This window comes from Bos grunniens, chromosome 5 (assembly GCF_055505025.1).
Source record: "Bos grunniens cultivar Pamir isolate PY7600 chromosome 5, Bosgru_T2T1.0, whole genome shotgun sequence".
NCBI classification, from domain to species: domain Eukaryota; kingdom Metazoa; phylum Chordata; class Mammalia; order Artiodactyla; family Bovidae; genus Bos; species Bos grunniens.
In genome coordinates this window covers 108,619,820-108,646,978 of record NC_141169.1, presented here as the reverse complement: position 1 = coordinate 108,646,978, position 27,159 = coordinate 108,619,820, and the positions used below count along the sequence as shown (strand labels likewise).

Genomic DNA, 27,159 nt, shown 5'->3' with positions numbered 1-27,159 from the left:
ATAAATGTGGTTTTAACAAGAAATTATAGAAAGCTCAAATAGAACATTTTCCACTATGTTTTATTGAAAAATAGCTAATTTAAAATATATACATTATTAAAAAAAAAAAAAAACACACATGGCACTGGTAAAATACTGAATTTTTCACTCACTCTTACCAAAGTGGCATCTTTATGTTCCCAGATGATTATTTTGCTTAAGAGGAGGGTCTCTGGTGCCCTCTGGTGACACTTCTTGAGGCTGCTGTCCAGAAAGGAGTAAGAGCCCCTCAGCTTAGGGCTGAGAGAATTAAGGACAGTTCATGTCTGACTGGCCTATGTTCTGTGGCCTTTGCCCTCTGCCCAGGAGAAAGGCAATCTTAGTGGGAGTCTTAACCTCCTGGGGGAAGTGTTCCTCCCTTAACACTCAGCCAAGCCGACAGCAAAAATAAACACTTTCGTTTTTGTCACTGTCTTCTTAAAAACACAAAAACAAACAAATGAAAAAACCCCTATCATTATAAACTCCCAAATAATGTGGGAAAGTCTCTAAGTAATTCAGGTTGTAATCCAGACCAAAAAAAAAAAAAATTAATTAATCAAAAAACCCCAGTATCAGTTAACAGGACAGCAAAACCCATAAATCTTAGGATGCAAAAAAAAAAAAAAAAAGTTGATTCTTCCCCTTGTCTTCATAACAACGGACACCACTACTCTGGACAACTCTGTGCCTATGGTTTCTGGGAGTGGATGACTTTCTTGAATTTCAGGAGGCAGACCTACTCCAGACCTGTGCCATTCCTAAACTGTAACATCAGCAGAGCCTAAGTTCATTCTCTAGACCAAACACTTTGGACTTGAGGTTCCTCAGTTCTCCCTGTATCTTGTGTGCCAGTCGATTGCTATCACGAACCTCACACAGAATGGCAAGATCCTGGTTTGCCTGGGCGTTGAGTGTGGCCTAGAGATTCAAAAAAAAAGAAGTGATTATGGCAGATGCCAGAGGAGAGAAACCTGGCATGAAGCCCCAGCTGTGCCAGCTCCTTTCTCTGATACTCTTAGTTCACAGGGTAGATTCAATGCTTAGTCTAGAGACTCACTGAGAAAAGGAAAATGTAGAGTTAGGGCTAAAAAGGCTCGAAACCATTGCTTCCCTACACAACAGGACAGAAGCCTGAGTCAGAGGACAATCAACAATTAACAGTGAGAAAAGAGACCAATATAGACATTATTAGTAAATCTGCCAAAGCATGAAAGGCAGCATCGCTTTGTTTCTGTGTGAACCTGCTTGGCAGAGTGACTGCTCAGGGTGTGTGGATGGAGAGTTACATCTCTTTAAGATGACACTGGAGGCACCTCAGATTCTACGTGAAGCTGTGTCTCATAGGGAAGAAGTACTTTCTAACCCAGTTACTCACTTTCCCTATTTGTAAAATAGACAGTTTTTTGGCCAGGCCATATGGCTTGTGGGATCTTAGTTCCCTGACCAGGGACTGAACCCGGATTCTGGCAGTGAGAACGCTGAGTCCTCACCACAGGAACCCCAGGAACTCCCCACAGACACGACTCTTTTTTTTTTTTTAATTCATTTATACATTTATTAACCTCCACTTGCTCTAAATCAGAAGCCATACTAAGAACTGGGGATCCCAAGAAGAATAAAACAAGGTATTCCTGCTCTTGAGCAGCTCTCAGTGTTGAGTTTTATTTGCAAAAATGTAATATTTTAAGCCATCATTAATTCACAATTGAAGTAGGCACTTACTCATGCTGCTGCTGCTGCTAAGTCGCTTCAGTTGTGTCCGACTCTGTGCGACCCCATAGATGGCAGCCCACCAGGCTCCCCTGTCCCTGGGATTCTCCAGGCAAGAACACTGGAGTGGGTTGCCATTTCCTTCTCCAATGCATGAAAGTGAAAAGTCAAAGTGAAGTCACTCAGTCGTGTCCAACTCTTTGCGACCCCATGGACTGTAGCCCACCAGGCTCCTCCGTCCATGGGATTTTCCAGGCAAGAGTACTGGAGTAGGGTGCCATCACCTTCTCTAAGACACGACTCTTTGAACCCACTCCTTGAGTTGGGAGGGATGAATACTTGTGCTGAGCTGAGCTCAGGTGGAAATACTCTGACATTGTCCTTAAGTTGCTTCAGTCTGTCCTGTCTTCCTCTGGCACGCACTGTTTACACTGATTTCAGAGAGACCAGGAGGATGGTGATGTGGCCCAGCCTCCCTCAGAGGGGCCCTTGTGCTGTGTACTCACCCACACCTCTACTCCCTCCTGGTAATTCAGGATCAAGTACCTTATAGAGTATCTGCTCCACGTCTTTTAGTTTTTGCCGGAGAATCTTAATGTCTGTCTTAAAGCCTTCTACCTCTAAGACACGCCGGGTCTCCAAGGCCTCGTAGCGCTTAGTCATGGCCTGCAGGCGTCTCCCCATCTTGCTGGTGCGGTCCTACACCCGGGGTACAGGAGAGCCTCTGTGAGCAGAAGGGGCACCCCTAGCCAGCTGCCCGCCCCCCGAGAGGCAGAGAACCCCACACCTTAAAGATCTCTCTCCTTGCTCCTTCCTCCTCACGAATCCGGGCCAGCTCTTCTTCCAGGGAAATGCACTGCTCTTGGTACATGCTGGACAGCCTTCTCTCTTGTATGAGCTTATCCTTTAGGGACTGTGGGTCAGAAGGAAAGAAAAATTCATCTGTTCTTTAATTTGGGTAATTCAAATAGCACTGAGGGAAAGAAAGAAAGGACTTCCAGAAGTGCTAAATCAGTGAAGGAACAAGACATCACGGAGAACATCTGAAAACCTACTTCTGGAGGATTCTCTAGCTTTTTTCTTAATGTGTACAGAGTAGGAAATTCTGGGTTTTTTTCCCTTTATTTTTTAGAAAATTTTTTAAATGAAACAAATATTTTCGGCTCTTGGAAGAGTCAGATAAAAGAGTTCGGAATTGTACCAAATAAGACATTACAAACTATTTGGGGATACACTTCTTAAGTTTTTCTTTAAAAAGAAACATCAACAGCACTTAAAACACATGCTCCACTGAGCAGCCAGGATGATCCTGAAGAAGCCCAACTTGGATGCCACTTCCTTACACAGAATCCTTCAAAGACACGACGACGCTCGGAGCTGTGCATCCTCAGCAGGAGCGTGACGTGACGGCCGCCCTCCCTCCACCCTGCGTGCCCACCCCTCACGGCCACATGCTCCCTCACACCTGCCCTGATGCTCTTCCCCGAGGTCTGCCTGGCAAGCTTCACTCTCCAGGTCTCAGCAAAAATGCCAGACTCCAGATAGTGTCCCAGTGCTTCTCAACAAAAGTAGACCTCCAACAGCAACATACAATCTTCACAGAATCCTTCTAATTCTATAACACCACTTTTTTTCCCCTCCCTAAATTTAATGTATTTTGGCTGCACCACCTGGCTTGTGGGATCTCAGCTCCCTGACCAGGGAATGAACCTGGGCCATGCACTGAGAGCCCAAAATCTTAACTACTAGGCCACCAGGGAACTCCCAGGACCACTTTTCTGTAACCCATACTTGGTTATTTGTTAATGTTTCTAGTCTTTCTCACCTGTTAGAATGTAAATGCCATGAAGACAGACCTGGTCTAGCCTTCTGCTGCTGTACACTCAGAGCCCCGCCCACCACAGGACTTCAACAAACATCTGTTGAATGAATCTATCGATCAGTCAACACTTAGTGTTCTAAATCCCCAAACACAGTAACAAAGAGCTACTCTTTGAGACCTATTTCTTGAGATCGTTGCTACAAGAGCTTCCTGGACTGGATCTTATATGACAATGATTAGGTTCTTTGAAATTCTCCGAGTTCTTTCAACAATTCCAGAATAAAAAAAAAATTCTGTAAGATAGAGGAAACTACCTTAATATATTCATTTTGGTTGTGATGACTCTCGTGAACTAGCCATATTTTCCCCATTTTCTCTTCTTTCTTCTTACACTGCATCCTGTATTCCTTAATCTTTGACATCAAGTGATCCTTTTCAAGCATCCAGGACTTCTCCTTATTTTGGTTTTCAAATCTGAGTTGCAGAAAGTCTTTGGTGCTCTCGTAGAGCAGCTCCTGGGTGTGGTGGAGACTAGGGAAGAAAGTACAGATGTGGACATGAAGATGCTTCCCCAGTACATGTGACAGTTACTTCAAACGCAGCCAAGATGCAGGTCCTTTAAAAACTGTGTAATACACAGATTCTGTAAATACCATCAGCGTTTAAAAAACACGCTTCATCTGATCACCAGCATTCTTACATGTTTTATTGAACAAGGTATAATGCACCTACATTGGTTCATAGACCGGCCTTTACAGATATTTTTCTGGGTGCTAATTTCAGGTTACATAATTAGACGGACTACAGAAATATTTACACACAGCCTAAGTATGGACTTTTCCAAGGCACCAGACTTTACAATAAACTAAGTCATGGGGTTCTGACTAAAGGTTAACACAAGTTCTAAAACAAAAACATCCACACAGCTTTGCTTCTGTCTGGGCCGAGCTCCCCCGTGAGCTGTTGGGCCAAGCTGCCCAACAGCAAATCCTGTCCTTTTTCTGAGATAGGCTTCCTCGGTGGAAGCACCTCAATGGCCTCAGCCCACGTGGCCCCTCCATTCTTCGAAACCCCTCAGTGCTTCCACTCTACGCCCTGTGCTGTAGCGCAACACTTCTTAACCTTATTTATCATTTATTTTTGCCAGATGCCACCAGGACCATCAAGGACAGTACCAGCTACTAGACATACACAGGTACTAAATAGATTCCTGCTGAGATTTGGGAATAGACAAATGATGTTTCTGTCTTCAAAAAAAAAATATCCTGAAGAGTTAGCAACTCATCAGTTTAACATCAGCAGCTAGAAATATACTGTATCAAATGATCGGACTGCTTGCAAAGGGCACTAAATACCATACCGCAGTTTTCCACTGAACACATATGGTGAGATCCACTTAGTTCTTCTCATGAGTAAGAGAGTACACAGAGAAGGGGACAAAGACTACATAATGTCAGAGGAGTAACCGGCATCTGATGAATATATTCAGGTACGCGTGTGTCTGTATAAACAGGGAGAGATTGAGTCAGTTCCCTCAAGGACTGCTCTTGCTTGCAACAGGTTATTTTATTCTATCTGGTGTTACGCTCTCAGTTACAAACAGGGGAAGCACGCTCTTGAAAATGTACAAATGGTCTCAAAGTGACACCTAACAGGCAGCCATTAATGGCCTTGGATTTCCTGCCATTCAACACCCTCAGAATGCTGATCTACTGGAAGGAGCCAATCAAGTGCTCAGATCTGCAGAAGAAGTTGAACTAGGAAGGTTATTAATATTCTGACATGTAAAATCATACTTTACTCTGACAATTTAAAAATATTGTTCCCTGAAAAACAATTCAAATCCAATAGAAACTGGAGATGCTATGCTTAAGCACAAAATACCAAAAATAAAGATGGAGAGGTACCAGCCAAATGCAAACAAGACATGATGTTGGAAGCAGCAGGGCCTGCCAAGGGCCAGGGGCATCTTCTACCTGCACTGGTCAACGAGTTCAACTTGAGTATCATGTCTAGTTTAGCGACCACGCTTTAGAATGGAGGAAGAGACACTAAAAAAGTTTGTGAAGTAATAAAAAAAACCAACAGGATGAAGATTGCAAGGTGAAAAAGAATATACACACACACACTCCAGGGGATCTTCCCAACGCAGGGACTGAAATTGAATGCAGGTCTCCCACAGTAGAGGCAGATTCTTTACCATCTGAGCCACCAGGGAAGCCCATATACACACATACACACGTGTGTGTACATATATATACACATTTTTTTGTTTCTGGCCGCACCACATGGCTTATGGAATCCTAGTTCCCCAACCAGGGATTGAAGCTGGGCCCTTGGCAGTGAAAGCTTCAAGTCCTAACCACCAGACCACCAGGGAATTCCTGTGAAAAAACATTTTAAAATGTAGGATATTTAATGCAGGATAGAGAAGGTAAGATAAAGGTCATCAAGTGTTCAAGAATTATTTATGTGCCTGCTCTGCACACAGGAAAAGACCCTGGGGAAGAGACATCATTAAAACAGAAGGTGAAAAGGTCCATCGCTGAATCACGCTGGTCATCACAGGCGATGTGGGGGAGATGTGTAAGGAAGAGTGCACCCATTCCTGGGAAGGTCAGAGAAGGATGACCGCACAGCGAGGGGCTGCTGCACCGTTGAGTGCTGCGTGACCCACAGCCGCAGGAGTCTGGCTAAAAAACGAGGTGAGCTATAGCCAGAGGAGCAGAGACTCAGGGCTGAGACTCCCAAGGGTCAAGGCAGCAGGAGACACTCACAGGGAGGAAGCCTGCAGGGCACAAGGGGACCGGCGACAGAAAACACAGCTTGGTGACAGCAATGATTAAACCAGAACACAGCTTGAGCCGAGAACGAGAGGGCAGAGAATGGACAGGAGAGGCTTCCAGGTTCACAGATGACGGGGTTTGGAATCAGAAACTGGAGAGTGGGGAGCTGAAAACGACCCTGAGTCTCCAAACTTGAGAAACTACATGGATGCGACGGCACTGGGCTAAATGGGAAAGAATGGAGCAGCAGGTAGATGGGGAAGGGTGCTTGTCGGGAAAGAGAAAGTTGAGTTTCAGTCGTGGTGAATTTGACATTTTCAAACACACTTTATTGAAGATGTCTCTACAGCCTAGCTCTGGTCACTGCAAGTGGACAAACAGCTGAGGAGGGTGAAATGGGGAGAACCAAGAAAGACAGGTGCTGCGGGAACCAAGGGAGATGGATTTCAAAGGGGGTGGTCAGAGGCCCAGACACACAGAAAGATACGAATGAACTCAGTGATGACTTTAGACAGGGCACGCTAAGCAAAACAGGGAACAAGAGCAGACTGCAGAGAGTGGGGGACAGGCAGGCAGGAATGGGGTAAAAACAGTACACATAGTTTCCATTTTCTGGTGCAGGTATGTGAAGTCGAACAAGAGAAAAGGACTGTTATGCTGACTTAGATAACCCATCAGTGGAGAAAAGGATATTCCAGGACAGTAAGATCAGACTACAACTCTCCGAGGGGTTGAGGGGAGAATGTAGAGCCCCAGTCCTGTAGGAAAAGCATCAGATGAGCATGCCAGGGAACTGGGAGAGAGGCGGGGGGTGGGGGTCTGCTGATACGGCTCCTTCAGTGCCAGGACCCTTGCTGCTACTGGACAGGACTGCCAGCTTGTGGAATCTTAGCTCCCCCACCAGGGATCGAACCTGCCACCTTGGCAGTGAGTGTGACAGTCCTGACCCCCGGACCTTCTAAACCACATGGAAGACACCTGAAACCTGTCCAGTGTGGCTCATGAGTACCCACCTTCTGGTGAGCTCTGTGATTCTGTCCCGGCTTCTCTGCTGATGAACCTGCACTTCCTCGACGCAGATCCGCCTCTCCTCCATGAGCCCTGCCACCTGCTCCCGTGAGAGCCGAGTCTGCTCCTCCAGCTGCGCCTGCAGCGCCTCCACCTGGACAGGCCAGAGGGGCGAGGCGTCCACTCCCGCTCTACTCCTGCTCGCTTCTCGCCCCTAACAGCGAGCCTCTCTCCAGAAAAACAAAAACCCCACAAACAAAAAAAAACAGACGTGCAGCAGCAAAACAAACAAGAGAAAAATCTCGACTGGACTCCTCTTTACGTCTTACATGTGGTCTGAGGCCACATGAGAGCAGACTCCATCCACACCAAGCAGAGCACCCAAGTCACACCAGAAAGGCTGGACAAGCCCGTCTCCCCTCTCCGAGATGCTCACCTTCTCACCATCTCTCTCTCTGGGCTTTCAGAACTGTCTCCCTTTTGGGACTTCCCAGTTGTGTAGAGAAAGACTCATGTCTTCATTTTTAAATTTAGAAAGTGTGGCAAAACAAGTATAATGCGATTTCCTTGTCTGAGTCAGGCTATCTTGACCCCACATGGCGACACTGGCCAAAGGTAGAAACTGTCCATTTACATCAACACGCCCTCTGATAAGGACAGGAACTTGAATGCCGTTAGATGAAAAATCAGGGTTGTAGGTGACATATGATGACCAGATGGTGAGAGGGTGACTCATTACTTTCTTAGACTTTGGAATACATGCACCAGACAAATGGATGTACCCCCAAAGGTCACCGTTTGGGGACAGACAGCTGCAGCTCTGCGTGTCCCAGGCCAGCTGCACAGGGAGTTCTGACTCTGACGACTCTGGTGGGAGGGTTCGGCCTATGAGCTGAATGAACTGCAGGTTAACACCAGCACTTCTAGAATGGTGCAGTACAGAGTAATGGTTGTAAAGATAGAGCTCTGGGAAATTAGAACAACCTCAAATTTCCAATCCCAAGATGCCCAGAGGAAATACGTGTGCCAGGAGACACGTGGCACACGCTAGTGAGGGCACAGGACCCGCTCCAGGCCTGTGTGCGGAGCCGCGACGATCGTACCTGGAGGGCGAGGGTCTGGACGTCTCTCTGATGCAGCCCAGTGCTCACCTCCTTTTCTCTCCCTGCTGATTTCCTCCTGCTGCCTTTAGAGTCTGAAACAAAAAACAGTGGAGACCTTCACTTAGCTTTTCTTTCTGCTTTTCAAGCATCAACATTATCTTTGCAGAGAAGTTGGTTTTCTTTATATGGAAGAGAAGGAAAGGAAGAAAAAGGACAATGTACAATAACTACAATGCTCAATTGTGCAAATAGGAATCTTTTAACGGAACTCTGTTAGGATGTCACCTGGATCTTTCTGAAGAATAAACTACTAAATTTCCCTTTGGAGTTATATCTAATTTCTTTGTAAAATCTTATTTAATGAAAAAGGGTAATGAATTACAAAAACTAAATCTAAACATTTTAGTTATGATGTATAACCCAATTTTCAATGGACAAAATGATTTTATCAGCAAGCAACACTAAAACTCCACTAAACATAATTTGATGATTTAGATGATTCAAGAAGCTTATTTATTCTTTTTATTGAGGTATAGTAATTTATAATATTTGTTTCATGTGTACAACATAGCAATTCAAAAATTTTATAGATTATACTCTGTCTATACTTATTATAAAGTACTGGCTATATTCCCTGTCCTGTACAATATATCTTTGTAGCTTATTTATTTTATACATAGTAGTTTGTTCCTCTTAATCCTTTACCCTTATTCTGCCCCTTCTGTTCCTTCACTCTGCTGGTAACCACTAGTAAGTATGTTCTCCACATCTGTGAGTCTGTTTTTGTTCTATACTCACTAGTTTATTTTTTAAATTCCACATATAAGTGATATCATACAATATTTTTCTTATTTCTTAGCATTATGCCCTCTAAATCCATCCATGTTGCTGCAAATGGCAAGACTTCATTTTTTTTTAAATGCCTGAGTAGTATTCCATTCATCTTCTTTAACCATTCATCTGTTGATGAACACTTGGGCTGTTTCCATATCTTGACTATTATAAATAATATTGCTGTGAACACTGGGGTGCATGTTATTTCGAGTTAGAATTTTTGTTTCCTTTCTAAGAGCAGACCTCAAAAGTGCTTCTCTCCACATGCGTAGTGATGGCATTAGCTAGACTTATTGTGGTGAATATTTTGTAGTATATACAAATACCAATTTACTACTTTGCACACTTAAAACTAACGTTATATGTCAATTATATCTCAATTTTTAAAAACTGCGATTTCCATTAATAAAAGAGGAAAGGATAAGGAGACTGAGGGTTAGAAAATAATTAATAGCCTGTGATTCCACATGTTATCCAAGTATATTTTATGACTTATCACCATAAGCATTTTAATTAGATATATTTTTTATTCTACTTTATTAAAACATCATAGAAAGGTTTTTAAAAAAAAGCTCAGTAAGATCTGAAACCACCAGCAGCATGATTACGAATATTTATTATCACTGTATAGTAGGAAAAACTGTTTAATTATTTGCACCATGGTTTTTAATTCTGCATCAATAAGAATTTCTAAAAATACAGTTGGTACCTGCTCTGAGAGCTGAAGACTCATTCTTTTCACGTACTTCTACAGGCTGGACAGTCTTCTGGAGAATGCTGACCTGAAGAAGCCAAAAAAAAGTACAGAAATAGTCTTCCTATAAATACAGTATTTCATTTTTTAGCTTTAGTTCTCCAGATCAAACACCATTCATAAATTAAACTGGTCAAAACTTATACAATCATATAAGGATGCCATGCATATGGGAGACCAGAGAAGACAAACTGGATAAAACCCACTAACAAACTGAATACACACTGACTAAAACCACTGCTGGTGATAGAAATGGAAAAATAAAATTTCAGGGTTCTTTGGCAATATCTACCAAAAAAAAAAAAAAGAAAGTGGTCTTTGACAAGGTCTTTTAGGAAAGTAACAGAAACACTGAAGCATGCATATATAGATATGTATAAAGATGTTCACTGAAGCACTGTTTATAGAGTGAACAAGTGGAAATCTCAATTATACACATAAATGTTTCTATATGAGTAGGAAAAAAGCTTTATCTCTAGGGTACAGAATTATGGGACACTGTCACTTTTCTATTAGATTTCTGAAATCTGTGTTTGTTTTTAACAAAGACCACGCATTACTTTTGTAATCGGTATAAATGAAGCCCTAAAAAGAACCCAGTATTCAAACTTGCTCCCACACTAAGTCTGTTCCTGCTGCTCTCTCTAATCTCATCCAAGACACCTCCTCCTCTAAGCTTAAGGTTTCCAAATGGCAGAATGGGGTAAACAATGCTACTTTCCAAGGCTTTTGAAGAAAAAGAATAAAATCACAAACCTGTTTGTAATTGCAGAAAATGCTCTGAAAAAAGCAAACTGAGACCATGGTAGCTAATTCTCCTTTGAGCTTCTTTAGCAAGGATCAAAGTTGTCTGATTAAGGACCCAGGCTGCATTTTGTAAAAGCCTTGTCTACCTTGCTATATAAAGGAGGACTTACTTTGTTGGGAGGCTCCTTATAAAAATAGGTCACTTCTCCAGTGTCTGTTCCCACAAGAGCCAAGAGATTCTGAATCTTCTTCTTGTCTTCTAGCTCCCTGCAATTCTCATAGAGAATAAACATACATTGTGTCCAGAGTAAGTAAATGTTTGTTTAAAGGATCTCCCTTTTGACTCATTTATTTTTAAAGCAATGATAACCTCAAGTTAAAATTAAATTGGATTAACCTCCTACACTATTGGTGGGAATGTAAACTGGTGAAGACACTATGGAGATCATTATGGAGGTTCCTTAAAGAAACTAAAAATAGAGCTACCATATGACCCTGCAATCCCACTCCTGTGCATATATTCGGAAAAGATGAAAACTATCTAATTCAAAATGATACATGCACCCCAGTGTTCACAGAAGCACTATTTACAATAGTCAAGACATGGAAACAACCTAAGTGTTCACCAGCGGGTGAATGGATAAAGAAGATGTTCTAAACACAGAGGGCTTCCCTGATAGCTCAGTTGGTGAAGAATCCACCTGCAATGCAGGAGACCCCGGTTAGACTCTTGGGTCAGGAAGATCTGCTGGAGAAGGAATAGACTACCCACTCCAGTACTCTTGGGCTTCCCTTGTGGCTCAGCTGGCAAAGAATCTGCCTGCAATGCAGGAGACCTGGGTCTGATCCCTGAGTTGGGAAGATCCCCTGGAGAAGGGAATACTCCAGTAATATACTCCAGAAAACTCCAGTATTCTGGCCTGGAGAATTCCATGGACCATAGGCCATGGGGTCACAAAGAGTCAGACCTGACTGAGTGACTTTCACTTCACTTTACTTCACTATACACACACAGTGGGATGTTACTCAGTCATAAAAAAGAATGAAATAATGCTATTTATGGCAACATAGATCGACCTAGAGATTATTATACTAAGTGAAGTCACACAAAGACAAATATCATGGTATCACTCATACGTAGAATCTAGAAAAATGATATAAATAAACTTATTTACAAAACAGAAACAGACTAACAGATGTAGAAAATAAACTATGGTTACCAAAGGGGAAGGGGGGAGGGATCAACGGGGAGTTTGGATTAACACATGCACACCACTAGATATAAAGTAGGTGGCCCTACTGTACAGGGAACTCTACTCAATATCCTGTAATAACTTACCTGGGGAAGAAAAGCTGAAAAGTAAATATATTTGTATACCTATATATATATTTATAGGTATATACACATACCTATGCATAACTGAATCACTTTGCTGTATGCCTGAAACATTGAAAATCAAAAATGTCAAGAGAGGAGAGAACATCAGCAATAAGCTCCAAAAAATTAACTAAACTAAATTAAATTAAATAGGATTTATCTAGACTTCAGCTCTAATTTTAAGAGCATCAGGCATTTAGATTCAGGAATTCAGAGAACCCAGCGGGAAATAACTTCAATCAGTTGGTTGAAGAGCGTGAAGGCAGACACCAGGGCGTACTGTTCAAATCTGCCTCTTCAGCTACGTGGGAGCTGACAGTTCACAGCTGGATCTCTCTCCAGGCCTGCTCTGAGTCTAGGCGGCCTGTCTCACCAACTGTCTGCTCGAGGAGCAGCCTGCACCAGGGGCCTGGCTACTGAGGGGTGCGAAACCCAGTCCTCTCACCTCGTTTCAGGATCTGAGGACCATCCTAGAAGGGCACCCTGTGGCAGGGGCTGAGGCCTGCTGTCACTGAATCGCCACTTAGCCTCTGCACACTCAGACTCTCCCGAGTGCCCCCTGGTGGTTTACTCCTGAGCACACTCCCCGAAAACCTCCTGCAAGCAAATCTCCATTGCGGAGTTCATTTTCCAGGAAACTGACCCCAGACAGTTGATACCACAAATGGACCAAGGAAGCAAACTTTAAGAGAGATGTCAGGGACTTCCCTGCTGGTCCAGTGGTTAAGACTTCACCTTCCAATGCAAGGGGAGCAGGTTTGATCCCTGGTCAGGGAGCTAAATCCCACATACTTTGCAGCCAAAACACTAAAACATAAAGCAGAAGTAATATTGCAACATGTTATAAATTCAATACTTTATTAAAAAATCTTTTAAAAACACAATGAGATTTCAGAGCCTGGGATGTGCAGACCTGTTACAGTGTTCTTAGGAGCAAGACAGGTGAGTGGTCAACAGGGGAGAGGCTAAACAATCAAATAAAAGTAAAAGCAGGAGGAGAGCTGGGCTGCATTCTATACAAACTCACAATCTCTGCCCCATTTCCCACACTCCAGCCAGCTGTCAAGACTACTACCTAAAGAAGAAGCTGACTCTCCGAGAGGTAAGGTCTGGTGAGGCCTCAGCCAGAGTCCATGGTCACGATCACTCAGCCTTTCTTCCAAGGGCCCACGGCCATTTATTCCAGTAACTGTGCACTGTGGAGAAGGGCTGCTGGGCCGTCTGAGCTGACTTTGACACCTAGTGAAATGAAGCATTATCTAGGGCATACAGGAACCAGGTAATAAACAGAATTTTGGTTCCGGTCCAGCTCAAAGTGGGTCCACTGGATCCAAACCCAGTCAGGAGTCATTTCCCCATCTCCAAATGTATAACTGAAATGAACATAATTGGCAGTTGGCAAAACCTCCAAATTGTTTTCTCGGTTTCGGTGTTAAAGCAAGTGGAAGCCTCTGAAACTGCCTCTCTGCACCCCAGCCACGATGGTAAACAAAGACTAAAGGATGTAAGGGTGAGGGTCCCCATCAAATCCCCATTAATTCACAAGCATGATCCTGCAAAACCAGACAGGCAACAACGCAGTGCTACCAAGTAGGTACAAGTCGGTGACTGTGCCAGCTGCAGTAGCATTTTTGCTAGAGCAGAGAACCAGGTCTTAGGTACACAGCATGTGGCTATGGTTAAGCAAATGTGCTCCCTTCCACGATCAACAGGCCCAGAACAGTTCTCGTTCAGGTGACATGAACAAGAGGATATTTCTACAGGCTTTCTGAGGACCATTAGCTCTTCTGTTCAGTATCAAATTTGTCCAAAGGGACCTGGATCTGTTCACTACTGAGCTATCAAATTAAATCAGATGGGACAAACAAGAAGTGCAAATGGGTTAGAACCCTCAAGTGTACTCCAAAGGGGCGGAGGTAAACCCTACATAGCACATCAGCCAAGTTTCAGGGGTCTGATCGAGGCATGCCAGGCCACTCCCTTCAAAATGAAGGACAGATTATTGTACCTCATGCCTACCGCCACCAAAGACTCATAATGCCAGAGGAACTGCTCAGTGTCTGAAGACAACAGGTCCTTTCTCTGGGACACTGCGCTGACCCATGTAACAGGTGACATGGAAGGTGACAAGGAACACTGTGCTGACGCTTGTAACAGGTGACGTGCAAAGTGACACAGGATACTGTGCTAATGTTTGTAACAGGTGACGTGGAAGGTGACATGGGACACTGTGCTGACCCGTGTAACAGGTGATGTGGAAGGTGACACGGGACACTGCCGCAACCCGTTTAACAGGTGACGTGGAAGGTGACACAGGACACTGCGCTGACCCGTGTAACAGGTGTCGTGGAAGGTGACATGGGACACTGCACCGACCCGTGTAACAGGTGACGTGGAAGGTGACACGGGACACTGTGCTGACCCGTGTAACAGGTGATGTGGAAGGTGACACGGGACACTGCCGCAACCCGTTTAACAGGTGACGTGGAAGGTGACACAGGACACTGCGCTGACCCGTGTAACAGGTGTCGTGGAAGGTGACATGGGACACTGCACCGACCCGTGTAACAGGTGACGTGGAAGGTGACACGGGACACTGTGCTGACCCGTGTAACAGGTGACGTGGAAGGTGACACAGGACACTGTGCTAACGCTGTTACTGTGGCAACCCGTGTAACAGGTGACGTGGAAGGTGAAATGGGACACTGCGCTGACCCGGGTAGCAGGTGTCGTGGAAGGTGACCCTTCCTCGTGGCCCAGAACTGAAATGAAGTGCTGCATTAGGTCAAGGCTGAAACCATTAAGGAGATTGAGCCAGGAATCAAAAACCTCCCAACAAAGAAACACCCTGGACCTGATGGCTTCCGTGGTGAATTCCACTGAACACTTAAAGAAGGACTAGCAGCAATCATCCTCAAACTTTTCCAAAAACTGAAGAGGAAGCAACAGTTACTCTTACTTTTACTTTCTATCAGCCAGCACTCCCCTGATACGAAAGCTGGACAGACACTACACGAAAACCACTACAGACCTTACAGACATCGATACAAAAATCCTCCACAGAACATTAGTAAACCTGCATTCGGCAGCATATTAAAAGGATACACCACGATTAAGTGGAATTTATTCCTCGAATACAAGCAAGGTTCAACATATGGAAATTGATCAGAGTAATACATCACACGGACACAATGAAGGAGGAAAACACATGATCATCATCTGATACAGAAAAAGCACCTGACAACATTCAACACCCTTTTTAGATAAAAACACTCAACAAATTAAGAAGAGCGGGAAACAATCTCTGCACAACAAAAGCCACAATTGAAAACCCATGGCTAAAGTCACACTCAATGGTGAAAAACTGCAAATTCTCTACTAAGATCAAGAACAAGACAAGGCTGCCCATTGTGCAACTTCTATTTAACTTAGTACTGAAGTCCTAGCCAGACCAAGTAGGCAAGAAAAAGGAAGAAAAGACACTCAAGTCGGAAAGCAAGAAATAAAATAATCCTTATTCACAGATGACATGATCTTATTCTCAGAAAACCCTAAGGGTGCCACAAAATTTTTTTTTTTTAATTTTAAAAATTGTTAGAACTAGTAAAGGAATTCAGCAAAGGAGCATAACACAAATCCAACATGCATTTCTATACACTGACAATGAAATATCTGAAAAGAAAATTAGGAAAAGAATTTGATGCACAACAGCATCAAAAAGAATATTCAGGAATTAACCAAGGAAAGGAAAGACTTGTATACTGAAAACACTCCTAAAAGAAATTAAAGATGAAATAAACAAATGGAAAGATATCCTGTGTCCATGGATTGGAAAACATAATATTAAGATGTCAACATTGCTCAGAGCAATCCTCAGATTTCATGCAAGTCCTATAAAAATTTTCTGTGTGGGATGATGAGAATGTTCTGGAGATGGACAGTGGTGTGGCTGCATGATGACACTTAACGATACTGAACTGTACACTTAAAAATGATTAAAAGAGTAAATTTTAGGTTAAGTATATTTTACCAGAATTAAAAAGAACTGCACTGTAGTGGGTGTTCCGGCACACTGTTCAGATGCCCATCACCCAGGGGCTCAGTCCTTCTCCAGCAACTGCCCTGGGCTGAAGGGGGCCGCCTCCCCCAAGTTTATATCCCTCCCTGGTGGGAGCTGCGTCCAATGACAGATCACTCCCTGTGGGGCTGACTAAGATCTCTGTCCCTTGGTGGACTCTGGTGGTGGTGGTTTAGTCACTAAGTTGTGTCAACTCTTGCAAACCCATGGACTGTAGCCCACCAGGCTCCACTGTTCATGGCATTTCCAAGGCAAGAATATTGGAGTGGGTTGCCATTTTCTTCTCCAGGGGATCTTCCCAACCCGGGGATCGAAACTGTGTCTCCTGCACTAGGTGGATGCTTTACCACTGAACCACCAGGAAGTCCTTGATGGACTCTATCGTAATTCAAATTCTCCCTCAACCCAAATCTGCTCAGAGTTGCTCCCCTTAAGAGTCTCCCTACTGACCATCGCGCAGGCAAACCCCTATCTCAGAGCCTGCTCCCTGGGAACGCAGCCAAGAGGACCACAGAAGAAATGTATCTCGTTCCATGCGGTTTAGAAACATGCCCCTGGCGTCTCCTTCCTCCCGTTAGTACCTGATTCTTAGGCGGTCGTTTTCTGAGTAGAGACGTAGGACGTGCTCTCGCTCCTGGAAGAGGCAGACCTGCATGTCACTCAGAGCTTTCTGCAGCTCAGCAATCTCTTCCTCCCTCTGCTGCAAATCCCATTCCAGTTTATGCTGGTGGGGAAAAAAAAAGGCAGCTGACAAGATACTGGGCTTCAGAGGAGTAGCTCTTATTGCACGCAGTGGCGTCAGTTCACGTAGAAATATTACAAAGTGGACAGTTTCAGCAATGCAGGCTCCAAATTACAACAGGCTGTGTACAGACGAGTTTAAACCCACAAGGTGAATGACCTCAGAGCTCTCACATCACCTCCTCTTACGGACGACAGAACCCAGGACACCACATGGTCCACCTGTTCTAGCCACTCCTTTAATCTGGCTACAATGTGCAGCTTGCAGGATCTCGGTTCCCTGACCAGGGATCGAACCAGTGCCCCCTGAGGTGGAAGCTCGAAGTTCTAACCACTGGAACACCAGGGAATTCCAAGTCACACTTTAATGCTTTTTATGTAATATGCATTATAAAACTCTGGAAAGCAAAGATGAAAGGTGTGACTCCTGCTTACAGAGCAGGAGGAACTGTGTGGGGAGACAGACATGCCAATAATTAAACTGAGAGGACTGAATGCAGCACACATGGGGGAGGGGTGAGCTGGCCCAGGAAGAATCCCTGACAGCTGCTGAGGGTCAGAGGCCACCAGAGAGCTGAAGCCTGAGAGGAAGGCAGAGATGGAGGAAGGCAGTGCTCTCGGGGAAGAGCTGGAAATGCAAGGACCTCAGTATCTCTGATGGCTCAGACAGTAAAGAACCTGCCTGCAATACAGGAGACCCGGGTTTGAGCTCTAGGTTGGGAAAATCCCCTGGAGAAGGGAACAGCTACCTACTCCAGTATTCTTAAAAACAGGCTTCCCTGGTCGCTCACATGGTAAAGAATCTGCCTCCAATGCGAGAGATCTAGGTTTGATCCCTGGGTCAGGAAGATCCCCTGGAGAAGGGAATGGCAACCCACACCAGTATTTTTGCCTGGAGAATCTCATGGACAGAGAAGCCTGGTGGGCTACAGTGCATGGAGTCGCAAAGTCAGACACGACTGAGGGACTAACACACAGCATCACTGGAGCGGAAAGTGAGAGGTCGGTGGAGCAGTGTGACCCTAGGCGCTGGATCCTAGGAGCTGTTCAGGATGAATAGGAGTTTGAGAGTGTGGCATGAGAGTCTGAGATGAAACAGGAGTTTGGACAGTGTGGTTGCAACGATGATGAGGTGGCTGGAAGGGACTGAGCAATGTCTGGGAGGCAGGATCAGCAGGTCTCAGCAAGTGACCGGAGGGAGGCTGGGCAGAACCACAGGCACTGACGCCATCATGAAGAAGAAAGAAGCATTAAGAGACAGGAGTGGAGGGAGGGGATGGCAGGGGTCTACGCGTACACATAGGTGGGGGGGAAGGGGGTTCCTGACTTCAGATACGGACACAGCACCATGGAGCTCAGCAGGAGGAGGAGTCAGACCTAGTTACCTGGGGTGTCATTGTCCCGTTGAAAGAGGAAACAGACAGAACAGGCTCCATCTTGAAAGCAGGACTGCCTCTTGGGCCGGACTGTGGACTTTGAGCTATACAACCAGTATCTATGGAAACAACATACCAACTGGAAAACCAGACCCCTTAGATGGAAGAGCCCCAGGGCTTCTACGGCTAGTACCTAGACTCTCCCCGGCCTACAAAAATACCCTAATTATCTGTGTAACTGAATAAAATCATAAATTCTATTATGCTTATTGGGGTATGACCACAGGCCTATTGATAATTGTCCACTGTTAACTACCTAGGCTTAAGGCATACGAATCATGGGTTAACTTTGATTATATCTTTCTTTTCCTTTGTTCAGACTAGTTTCAGAGAACTTAGGGAGAGGGGTTTGGGTACGTACACTTAGGGTATATAAGGTTTTCACAAAAACTGGTCAGGGTCCTTGGGTAAGAGGAGACTCTGCCTTGGGCCCACCACTGTAATAAACTGCACTCCACTATCTGCATTGTCCTTCTGAGAGTTTGTTTCCCAGAAGGCTTGGCTACAACACCATAGGCAGGAGGACAACACGTGGACAAAATGAGATTACTTACGGTAGAATCACAAAGAACTTTGACATTTAAGGCTAAGGAAGGAGAGGCCATTCTCACCTTCTGAGTGGCCCATACTCGTCTGTGGAGTTTCCCTCTACCTCTTGAGTCTCATTTTGTCTCTCACTGAGTTTTTCTGCAATGAGACATCAAGAACCTGATTTACTAAGCTCTGAGACCAGAGACCAAAACCCCCTCCAGGTGGGAGAAGTTAGCAGTTAATGTATTGTATGCTAACAGTATGCTGCCAACAAGTACTTAGACCCCAGACAGGTTGGAACTAGCAGGGGGATGATGCTGACTCCTGATGACCTCACCACCAGCCAATCAAATGAATGTCCATGAGCTGGCCACACCTTCTCTGAACCATTATGTTATAACTTCTCACTACCTTCCCCAAAGGGACAAAGTTTTGAGGGCAGTAACTTACGTCTTTTCTACTTCACTGTTCCCCCCGCCCCACCTACCAAAAAAAAAAGAATTAGGAAAGAAAGTTGTTAATCAAGACTGAGAACTAGTCAGAGAGGCAAGCCAGACACTGGGAAAGAAAAATGACTCTGGAATCAAGACAGAAGCAGACCTCTCAGAGGAGAGGTCAATAGGGAACATACCGCAGAGGTCACAGAGAGGTCACTGAGGCAACATATCCTGGAGCCATGGGAGGAGCAGCTGAGGACTGGACCCAGCTGCGGTCAAGAAGTTGCCGAGCAGGTGACCAAGTCAAACTATTCTGGAAGGCTGACTGGGAAAGAAAGCCATCCCTGCCCTGAGAGAAGAGTTAGGGAAGCTTGGCTAGAGGGGGGCCTTTCTCCTTCATTGGGAAAGACTTGAGTCTACCTATATACTGAGGAGGAAAAGCCAATGTCAAGAAGAGGTTAAAGACAGAAGACAAAGGGCAGTTCCCTGGTGGCCTAGTGGTTAGGATTTGGGGCTTTCACAGGCATGGCCCGGGTTTAATGCCTGGTTAGAAAATGGAGATCCTGCAAGCTGTGTGGCATGGCCAAAAAATAAACAGAAACTGCTGGATCTGTTCAGCCTCACTATGCTCCCTGGAGCAGTGAGGAGGAGGGGACAGATACGGGTGCAGGTGACTGAGTGTGGTCGGGCGGAAAGTGAGGCTGCCAGAGGAGAGGGGCCTGTGGGCCAAAGGAGAGCAGGGAAGGCAGGGCCCGGGCCTGGAGGGGGGGCTGGGACCGGGAGTCTACCACCGAAGGGTAAAACTTCCATGTGGTGTCTGAGGACACCATGATTTATCTCCTGTGAATTCATCTTGCAATGACCTTTCTAGGCAGTGGTTCTCAGCTGGAGGGTGGGGAGGGTGGGGTTTGCCTAAGCCCCCAGGAGAACTCTGGTGTGTCTGGGTGACAGCATTGCTGACTGTCACCACTTGGGGGTGGGGGTGGGGGCTACTGGTATCCGGCGAGCAGAGGCCAGGGATGCTGGACACGTCCTTTGTGCACCAGACAGTCTGTACGACAAAGAACTGGCCAGCCCTCACCGTGGATACGGCCATGGTCCAGAGGCCCTGATCCAGGACCAAGGTGGGGGACAGGGGTAAGCCACAGGGCGAGCTGCTGCCAGCAAGGGGCACAAACCAGCAGGGCCACATGCGGCAGTGCAGCGACTCCTAGAGTGAAGCCAAGGGGGTGCTGTTTAGAGAGGGACAGGGCGGCCAGAAGCTGACACACAGCACTTAGTAAACGGAGAAGTCAGGGAGTTGTGGAGGCGACACTGGAGCAAAGTCAGGCGTGAGAGGGAGAAAGAACCAGAGGCACAAGAAGGCTGAGAGGAAGAGACACAGCAGTCTGGGGCATCGTGGTCCAGTGAGGCCCTCGGGAGGAGGGCAGCTCGGCAAGGTGGGAGGGACCTACAGAGAACACAGACGCGTGTGCTCAGACGCCAGCTGGCACTCGCGGGTGTCCCCAGCACTGGACGGGCTTGCTCAGACTCCAGGACGGCCGCACCGGGTCCTCCTTACCTGCCCCTCGCACGCTTCCCTGTACAGCTCCAGCTTCTTCAGCAAGTCCTCGTTCTCTGCCTCACACTCAGACATCTTCTTCTGATAATACTCCAGAAGCTCCTGAGACGGACAGAGGACAGCCAAGCGATCCTCCACCGAAGGCAGGGGAGTCGACTGTACAGAATCGGAGAAGGACACACCCTTCCACCTGGTGGGGCTGCTAAAGCTGCTGGCAGCCTCATGCTTGTGGACAGCTGCAGGCCTGTGTGAGACGGAGAAGGACACATTCATAAAACTGTCTAAACGTCTATGAGATGTTACAATTCCTCAAATTAAAAATAAGGCTTATGTTCTTAAAGTGCTCATAATGAAGGTGCTCACAAACCTGAGAGTTTAATGTTACGGGTTTGTGAATAATCAATCTTATGAACTGCTCTCCAGGTATTAAAGGCTTAAAGCTGGATTCAAAATACAAGTTAGACAATAAAAAAAGTTCATTTAAAAGAAAAAAAGGAATATCAACTAAGTAAGGCCAGAGAGTGACAGTCAGAAAATTTGATACTATTAAGAATACAGTAACAGGAACACTTATATGCTGTTGGTGGAGTGTAATTCGATTAACCTACAGAAAGTAAATTGGTTAAATCTAGTAAATTGCAATTCTCTTGTCTACACATACATATAATGTGACATACACAAAAATGTTCATAGAAACATTATTTGTAATAACAAAACAGTAAACTTTCCAAATTTTTGTTCAACGGGATAATGGATAAACTGTGGTGTATTCAGACAATGGAATATTTTCAAAGTTACAGAAAACATGAATTAGAGATACCTGTATGACTGAGTGAATCATCTGAACAATATTAAATGGGAAAATGCACGCAGATGCATATACAGAAGATATTACCGTTCATTTATAATCAGAACTTGAAAAATGAAAGTTTACTTTAAGGGACAGACATATAAGTGGATCAAGATTCAGGATTAGAAAACAGAGCCTTGGGACGTCCCTGGTGATCCTGTGGCTGAAAGTCCAAGCTCCAAATCAAAGGGCATGAGTTTGATCCCTGGTCAGGGAACTAGATCCCACACACAGCAACTGAGACTTTGCATGTCACAACTAAGACCCAGTGCACCCAAATAAATAAATATTTTTTAAAAACTAAAAAAAATAAAGCCTCATCAATAATCACACAACCAATCAGAGATCAACATCTAGCATCAGAGACTTGAATTACACAGACCAAAACCAGCCAAGTGCAAAGGCTAGATCAGAGGGTTTTTTTGGTTTGTTTGCTTTTAGCAAACGAGACAATGAAAGTTATAGAAAACAAATGATGCAGAAGCAGAGAAATTCTCATGTGAGAATTAATTCACTTTAGCTAACTGCCTGCAGTTTACAACAACAAAATAGACCACAGAGCAGAGAAACTTTATACCAGAGTTTAAACAAGCCCAGAGTTGTAGTTAATGAAGGTTATGGGCAGCACTTTTAATAGATGAGCATGACGAAAAAAATACTTTATAAATCATTAAAAGCTCATGACAGAAATACTACTGAGTTTCGTGTTTTAAAAAGGTGTTGCCTTCTGATACCTCTGGGAAATAGGTTAATGGATAACCTAACTAAAAGGTATTTCTGAAGTTCTACAAACAGGAGTGTGTTGATGACAAGGAGGGTGATGAAGAGGAGGTGTCATGCAGGCTGACTGAGAGCCAGAGTCCAGTCTCCTGTTTTTGTCTGTTGGTTGTTTCCCCTATAATCGAGGCTCACTCAAACTGCCTGGATTCTGGTATTAACATTTACTATGTCCTAGTTTTTAATCTAAATTCCGCATAACAAGAATAGAGAAGTGAGGGCTAACATAGTTCAAATCCAGAGTTGGGAAATTCTCTTCCAAAACCCTTCTAGTTCCTAAGCCAGTGGGCACTCAGGTGCCAGAAGTCTAGGCTCTTTATTTCAACAACTCAAAAATAAGCAAATGTCTTACTTTCTGCAGACAGGGGACTGCGTCGGGGTAAAGTTCATGCTGTCCTTTCACACCTGTCGAATACACAAAAGATCCAGAACGAGGGGTCAGGAACAGGAAAAACAGGATAGGATGCGCAGACCGGTCCACCCAGCATCATCAGAATGTGCCGTTTTAGAATGCAGTATTATTTGGGCAGCTCCAGATCACGGGATTTTATTCAGACATTCTTTTTTTTTTTTTCAGACATTCTTCCTCATCATTGTTTTTAAATACAATCAGACTGACATTTAACATTTCAATGGCAAGCACACAAAAGAAAAGCCCTCATATGAAAGTTTTCTGCAATGAATTTACATGCAAAACAAATTGACAATTCTTTCCGTGAAATAATAGCAGAGGGAGATACAGAAAACTTTCTAATAACCAAGAGAAATTAAGTGGAAATTCAGGCCAAGGACTCAACATGCTAAATTTAAGTTAAATACAAAGGCACTGATGTTATCTGTATTTGGTGTGCTGCATCTATTGTTTTATCTTTAAAAAGCTCGTGCACAATTTCCATTTCAATTGATAATACAGATCACATTTCTTACTTTAATTGGATAATTACAATATTGGGATGGTTTCTGCCATACATCAACATGAATCGGCCATAGGTCTACATGTGTCCCCCCAATCCTGAACCCCCCTCTCACCTCCCTCCCTACCCCATCCCTCTAGGTTGTCCCAGAGCACTGGCTTTGGGTGCCCTGCTTCACACATGGAACTCACACAGGTCATCTATTTTACATATGGCAATATATATGTCTCAATTATTCTCTCAAATCATCCCATCCTCCCCTTCTCCCACGGAGCCCAAAAGTCTGTTCTTTATGTCTGTGGCTCCTTTGCTGTCCTGCATGTAGGACTGTCGGTACCATCTTTCTACACAGATCAATCTTGTCACAGAAATTTTCAGGAAGATAAACTTCACTGTCAAAGAGGGAATACCATGTTATGTGAAGGAGAGAGAGGGGGAGAAGGGAAGATGCGGAGATGGGGCATGGGAGGGGTTCTTCGTAAACCTGGCTTTGGGGAAAGCTTTCTCTTCAAGCCTGCTGTCACTCCACTGTGACTGTGAGCAGGCGAGAGGTGACCTAACAGTCTATCCCAGTGCTCTTCTGCTTGGTAAATGTCTGCCTACAATCTTCAGTCCCTGGGGAGCAATTCTGTGACAAGGAGTGAAAGCACACACCACTTTGGTTAATTCCAGGTGCCATTTTCCTGCTCACAACCCCGTGTTCTCCCCGCTCCTCCCCCCACCTCCTTGAGCTTTCCTGCACGTGGCCTCCAGGACACCACATGCTCCTCATTTCCCTCTCTCCTCACTGGCCACTGATCTTCAGTCACTTCTAGTTCTCAGCTCATCCTTACTGCCTTGGTGACCTCATGCAGCCTTGTGGCTTTAAATACCAGGAACACACCAGCAGTTCTCAAATGCAGCCTCCAGTCCTGAGCGCCCTCAAAAGACTCATGCACTTCTGCCTGAGCAGGTCTACTCAAGCTTAACATGCCCCACACTGAGCCCCCCAACACAGACCTCCCACCACCAAACCTGCCCTCTCAGGAGGTATGATCCACATTCCAAACAATTCATTCATTTCAACATACAGCTCAATGAGCTTAGTAGAGTCACAGACACATGCAACCATCACCATCAGCAGCTTTAGAACATCTTCAGCACTTCAAGAAGAAACCCAGGTAACCTCCAGATCTCCCCTACATTCCACTCCACTGCAGCCCTAAGCAAGCACCAATCTACTTCCTGTCTCCACAGAGGTTCCTGTTCTGGACTTGCATGCCCGTGGAATCATATGGTATGTAGTCTTTCTGACTGACTTCTTTTATTTCGCCTGATGTTTTTAAGGCTCTTCTATGTTGCAGCACTCCATTCCTGTCTATGTATCTGGATGGCATCTGAAATGCCACTGTCCTCAAATCAGTGAAGAGTAAGTGGAACTTTCTAAGAACTTCTAACAACCTGCAACCTCTCACCTCCCTCTCTTCCTTCCTCCTTCCTGACCTAGTGTACACCTACAAAAAGTTGTCTACACTTATGTCTCATTTAGCTTTATAACCTCACTTCTGCTACTACATCTGCACTGAAGTTGCCCTTCTTCATCAGCAGACATCCACATTCATAAGTCCAACTGTTCTTTTGCTTCCATCCTTCTCCATTCAACAAGTGCTTTGATTGCGTGCCTGACAACGTTAACCTCTTTTAAAATATTGTTTTGTGGTTGAGAGCACAGGCTCTGAAATCAAGCAGACTTGGGTTTGAGCCAAAGTTCTGTCCCCAGTTAGCTGTGTGGCCTTGAGGAAGTTTTTACTTAACCTCTTTAAACTTCAGTTACTCATTAGAAAATGGGGATAATGATAGCATATATGTCACAGGCTGGTGTAAGGATTAAAGGAATAAAAGAGCAGAGCACATGTCCAGCACATTTAAGCACTCAATAAATGCAGACAATTACTATTTTCACTGAAAATTTTATTCCCTTGGTTCAAAAGGTTTTGTGTTCAACTCTCTTTACTACTTCCTCTCTCCATTTCTTTGGGAACATTATTCCCACTTCTTTTTGATGATTACCTGTATCATCTAAAACACGACCTGGCAAAGAATAACTTACAATGACTTCTAGAATGAATAAATGAGATCTTTCAATCTCCTGACTTGAATTTCCAATTATGTAACATATTTTCATCTATATGTGTCCCATTGGAGCTTGAAATGTTTAACTTAAAAAAAGAAAAAATCAGAATGAAACAGCTCACTCCTGGGTCATGAACCCAGAAGTGTGGTCATAACTGACCAATGAAACTCCTTAATATTAAAAAAAAAAAAAATCATTCAAGCCACATATTTTTTAACATCTTAAAGCTAATGCCTCCCAAACCAAATACATCATCTTTGTCACCCAAACATGCTCCTTCTGACTTTACTATTTCAGTTACCAATTCAACATCTTTCAAGTAACCTGGATTTGAAAGTTTAATCATTTCACTACTCCTTCTCTTGACCCTCTTCTGACAACGACAGGTGTTATTTAGGGATCCTCCATGTCTTCTTACCTAACCTACTACAATGACTTAACTGTTCTACTCAACCCCTCACCCGACTAAGTTAAGATTCATCGGTGTTTCTCATAGTCTAATGCTCTAAATCAAACTCTGCCTAAGCCTCACGGCTTTTAAATGTACGGCCCAAACCTACCTCTCCTGCCTTGTTTTCCTCCACTCCCCTAATGTACTCCGGCGTCCATGTCTTTGTTCAGGAGCTTCCCTTCAGCTGGTCCATAGTTCCCTCCACTCATAATCTCACTCAATGAAATCCAATCTGCACACGATAAACTCAAGTGCCACCTCCTCCATCTCTTCCCTGAGTCACTCCATCCAAAACGAACTAGCTGCAGAGGAAGCGCATTTGTCATTCTCTAAGAGGGGACGGAATAGAGTTCTCTGGGGCTCCCACCTCTCCCACGACCGTGTGTTCTACCTGCAGATGGGAGCATCGTCCTGTCTCCTGAAAGAACTTGGCCCTTCCCTTGTTTATAACACAAATTACAGTGTTTCAGCCAGCTTCTACCCATTCCTATGATATCTTTATAAGGTTTACATTTTCCATAGCTTGTCTACTTACAACTAAAATCTGTTTGGCACTTGGACATTTATTACTTTAACCCCACAACTCTGTGAAGGATCTCATCCCTCAACTTCACAAATGAGGAACGTGAGGCTGAGCCCGGCGGGGACGATGAGGGAACCCCAGGAGCTTACATTCCGTACTCCTTTCTCCATTTCGTCCTGTTTTGATCCCCCGGAGACCAGAGCCCCCATCCTCCCGTGCCGCCTATCCTCCCCATAAAGATGCTAACTGTCCGTTACGGCCCGGGCCTCCCGACGAGCCCTCTCAGGCTCCCACCCCTTCCCTCCGCACTGCTCACACAGTTAGTACCCCCGCCCCGGGCACAGTCCCTCTTTTCTTTCCCAGACCCCTTCTCTGACCTCCCACTCCTGGAACCCGGAACTCTACTCACCCTGCCTGGAGCTGCAGACGCCATGAGCCCAACAGAAAAACACTCAAACCGAGGGGCGGCGCGGCGGGCGCGAGCCCGGCCAATCGCCCACTGGCTTACACAGCCTCTGGATTGCGCACCATTAGGAAAGCTGTTCATACAAAGGCCCGCCCCTTCCCGCCCTCCCTCGCGTTCC

General features: G+C 44.9%; 1 protein-coding gene across 20 annotated transcripts; it reads right to left on the bottom strand.

The window, feature by feature from the left end:
• Positions 1-39: 39 nt before the first annotated feature.
• CCDC77 (coiled-coil domain containing 77) lies at positions 40-27,159 on the bottom strand. 20 transcript variants are annotated; one of them, XM_086402465.1, is made up of 16 exons: positions 26,985-27,110; positions 26,162-26,354; positions 22,927-22,979; positions 20,948-21,191; positions 19,030-19,105; positions 18,368-18,477; positions 16,823-16,965; positions 10,956-11,052; positions 9,994-10,066; positions 8,451-8,542; positions 8,143-8,214; positions 7,353-7,501; positions 3,868-4,084; positions 2,519-2,644; positions 2,278-2,430; positions 40-939 (listed from the first exon to the last, which is right to left on the bottom strand). In XM_086402465.1, exons 5-16 carry the CDS (start codon positions 19,043-19,045, stop codon positions 793-795), a joined length of 1,395 nt encoding a protein of 464 aa, XP_086258591.1. In that variant the 5' UTR covers positions 19,046-19,105; positions 20,948-21,191; positions 22,927-22,979; positions 26,162-26,354; positions 26,985-27,110; the 3' UTR covers positions 40-792. The 20 variants fall into 20 exon arrangements, 16 of the variants coding, with proteins under 16 accessions (XP_086258591.1, XP_086258597.1, XP_086258592.1 ...); XM_086402471.1 differs by lacking the exon at positions 8,143-8,214; XM_086402466.1 differs by lacking the exon at positions 26,162-26,354 and having other exon boundaries at positions 26,985-27,024.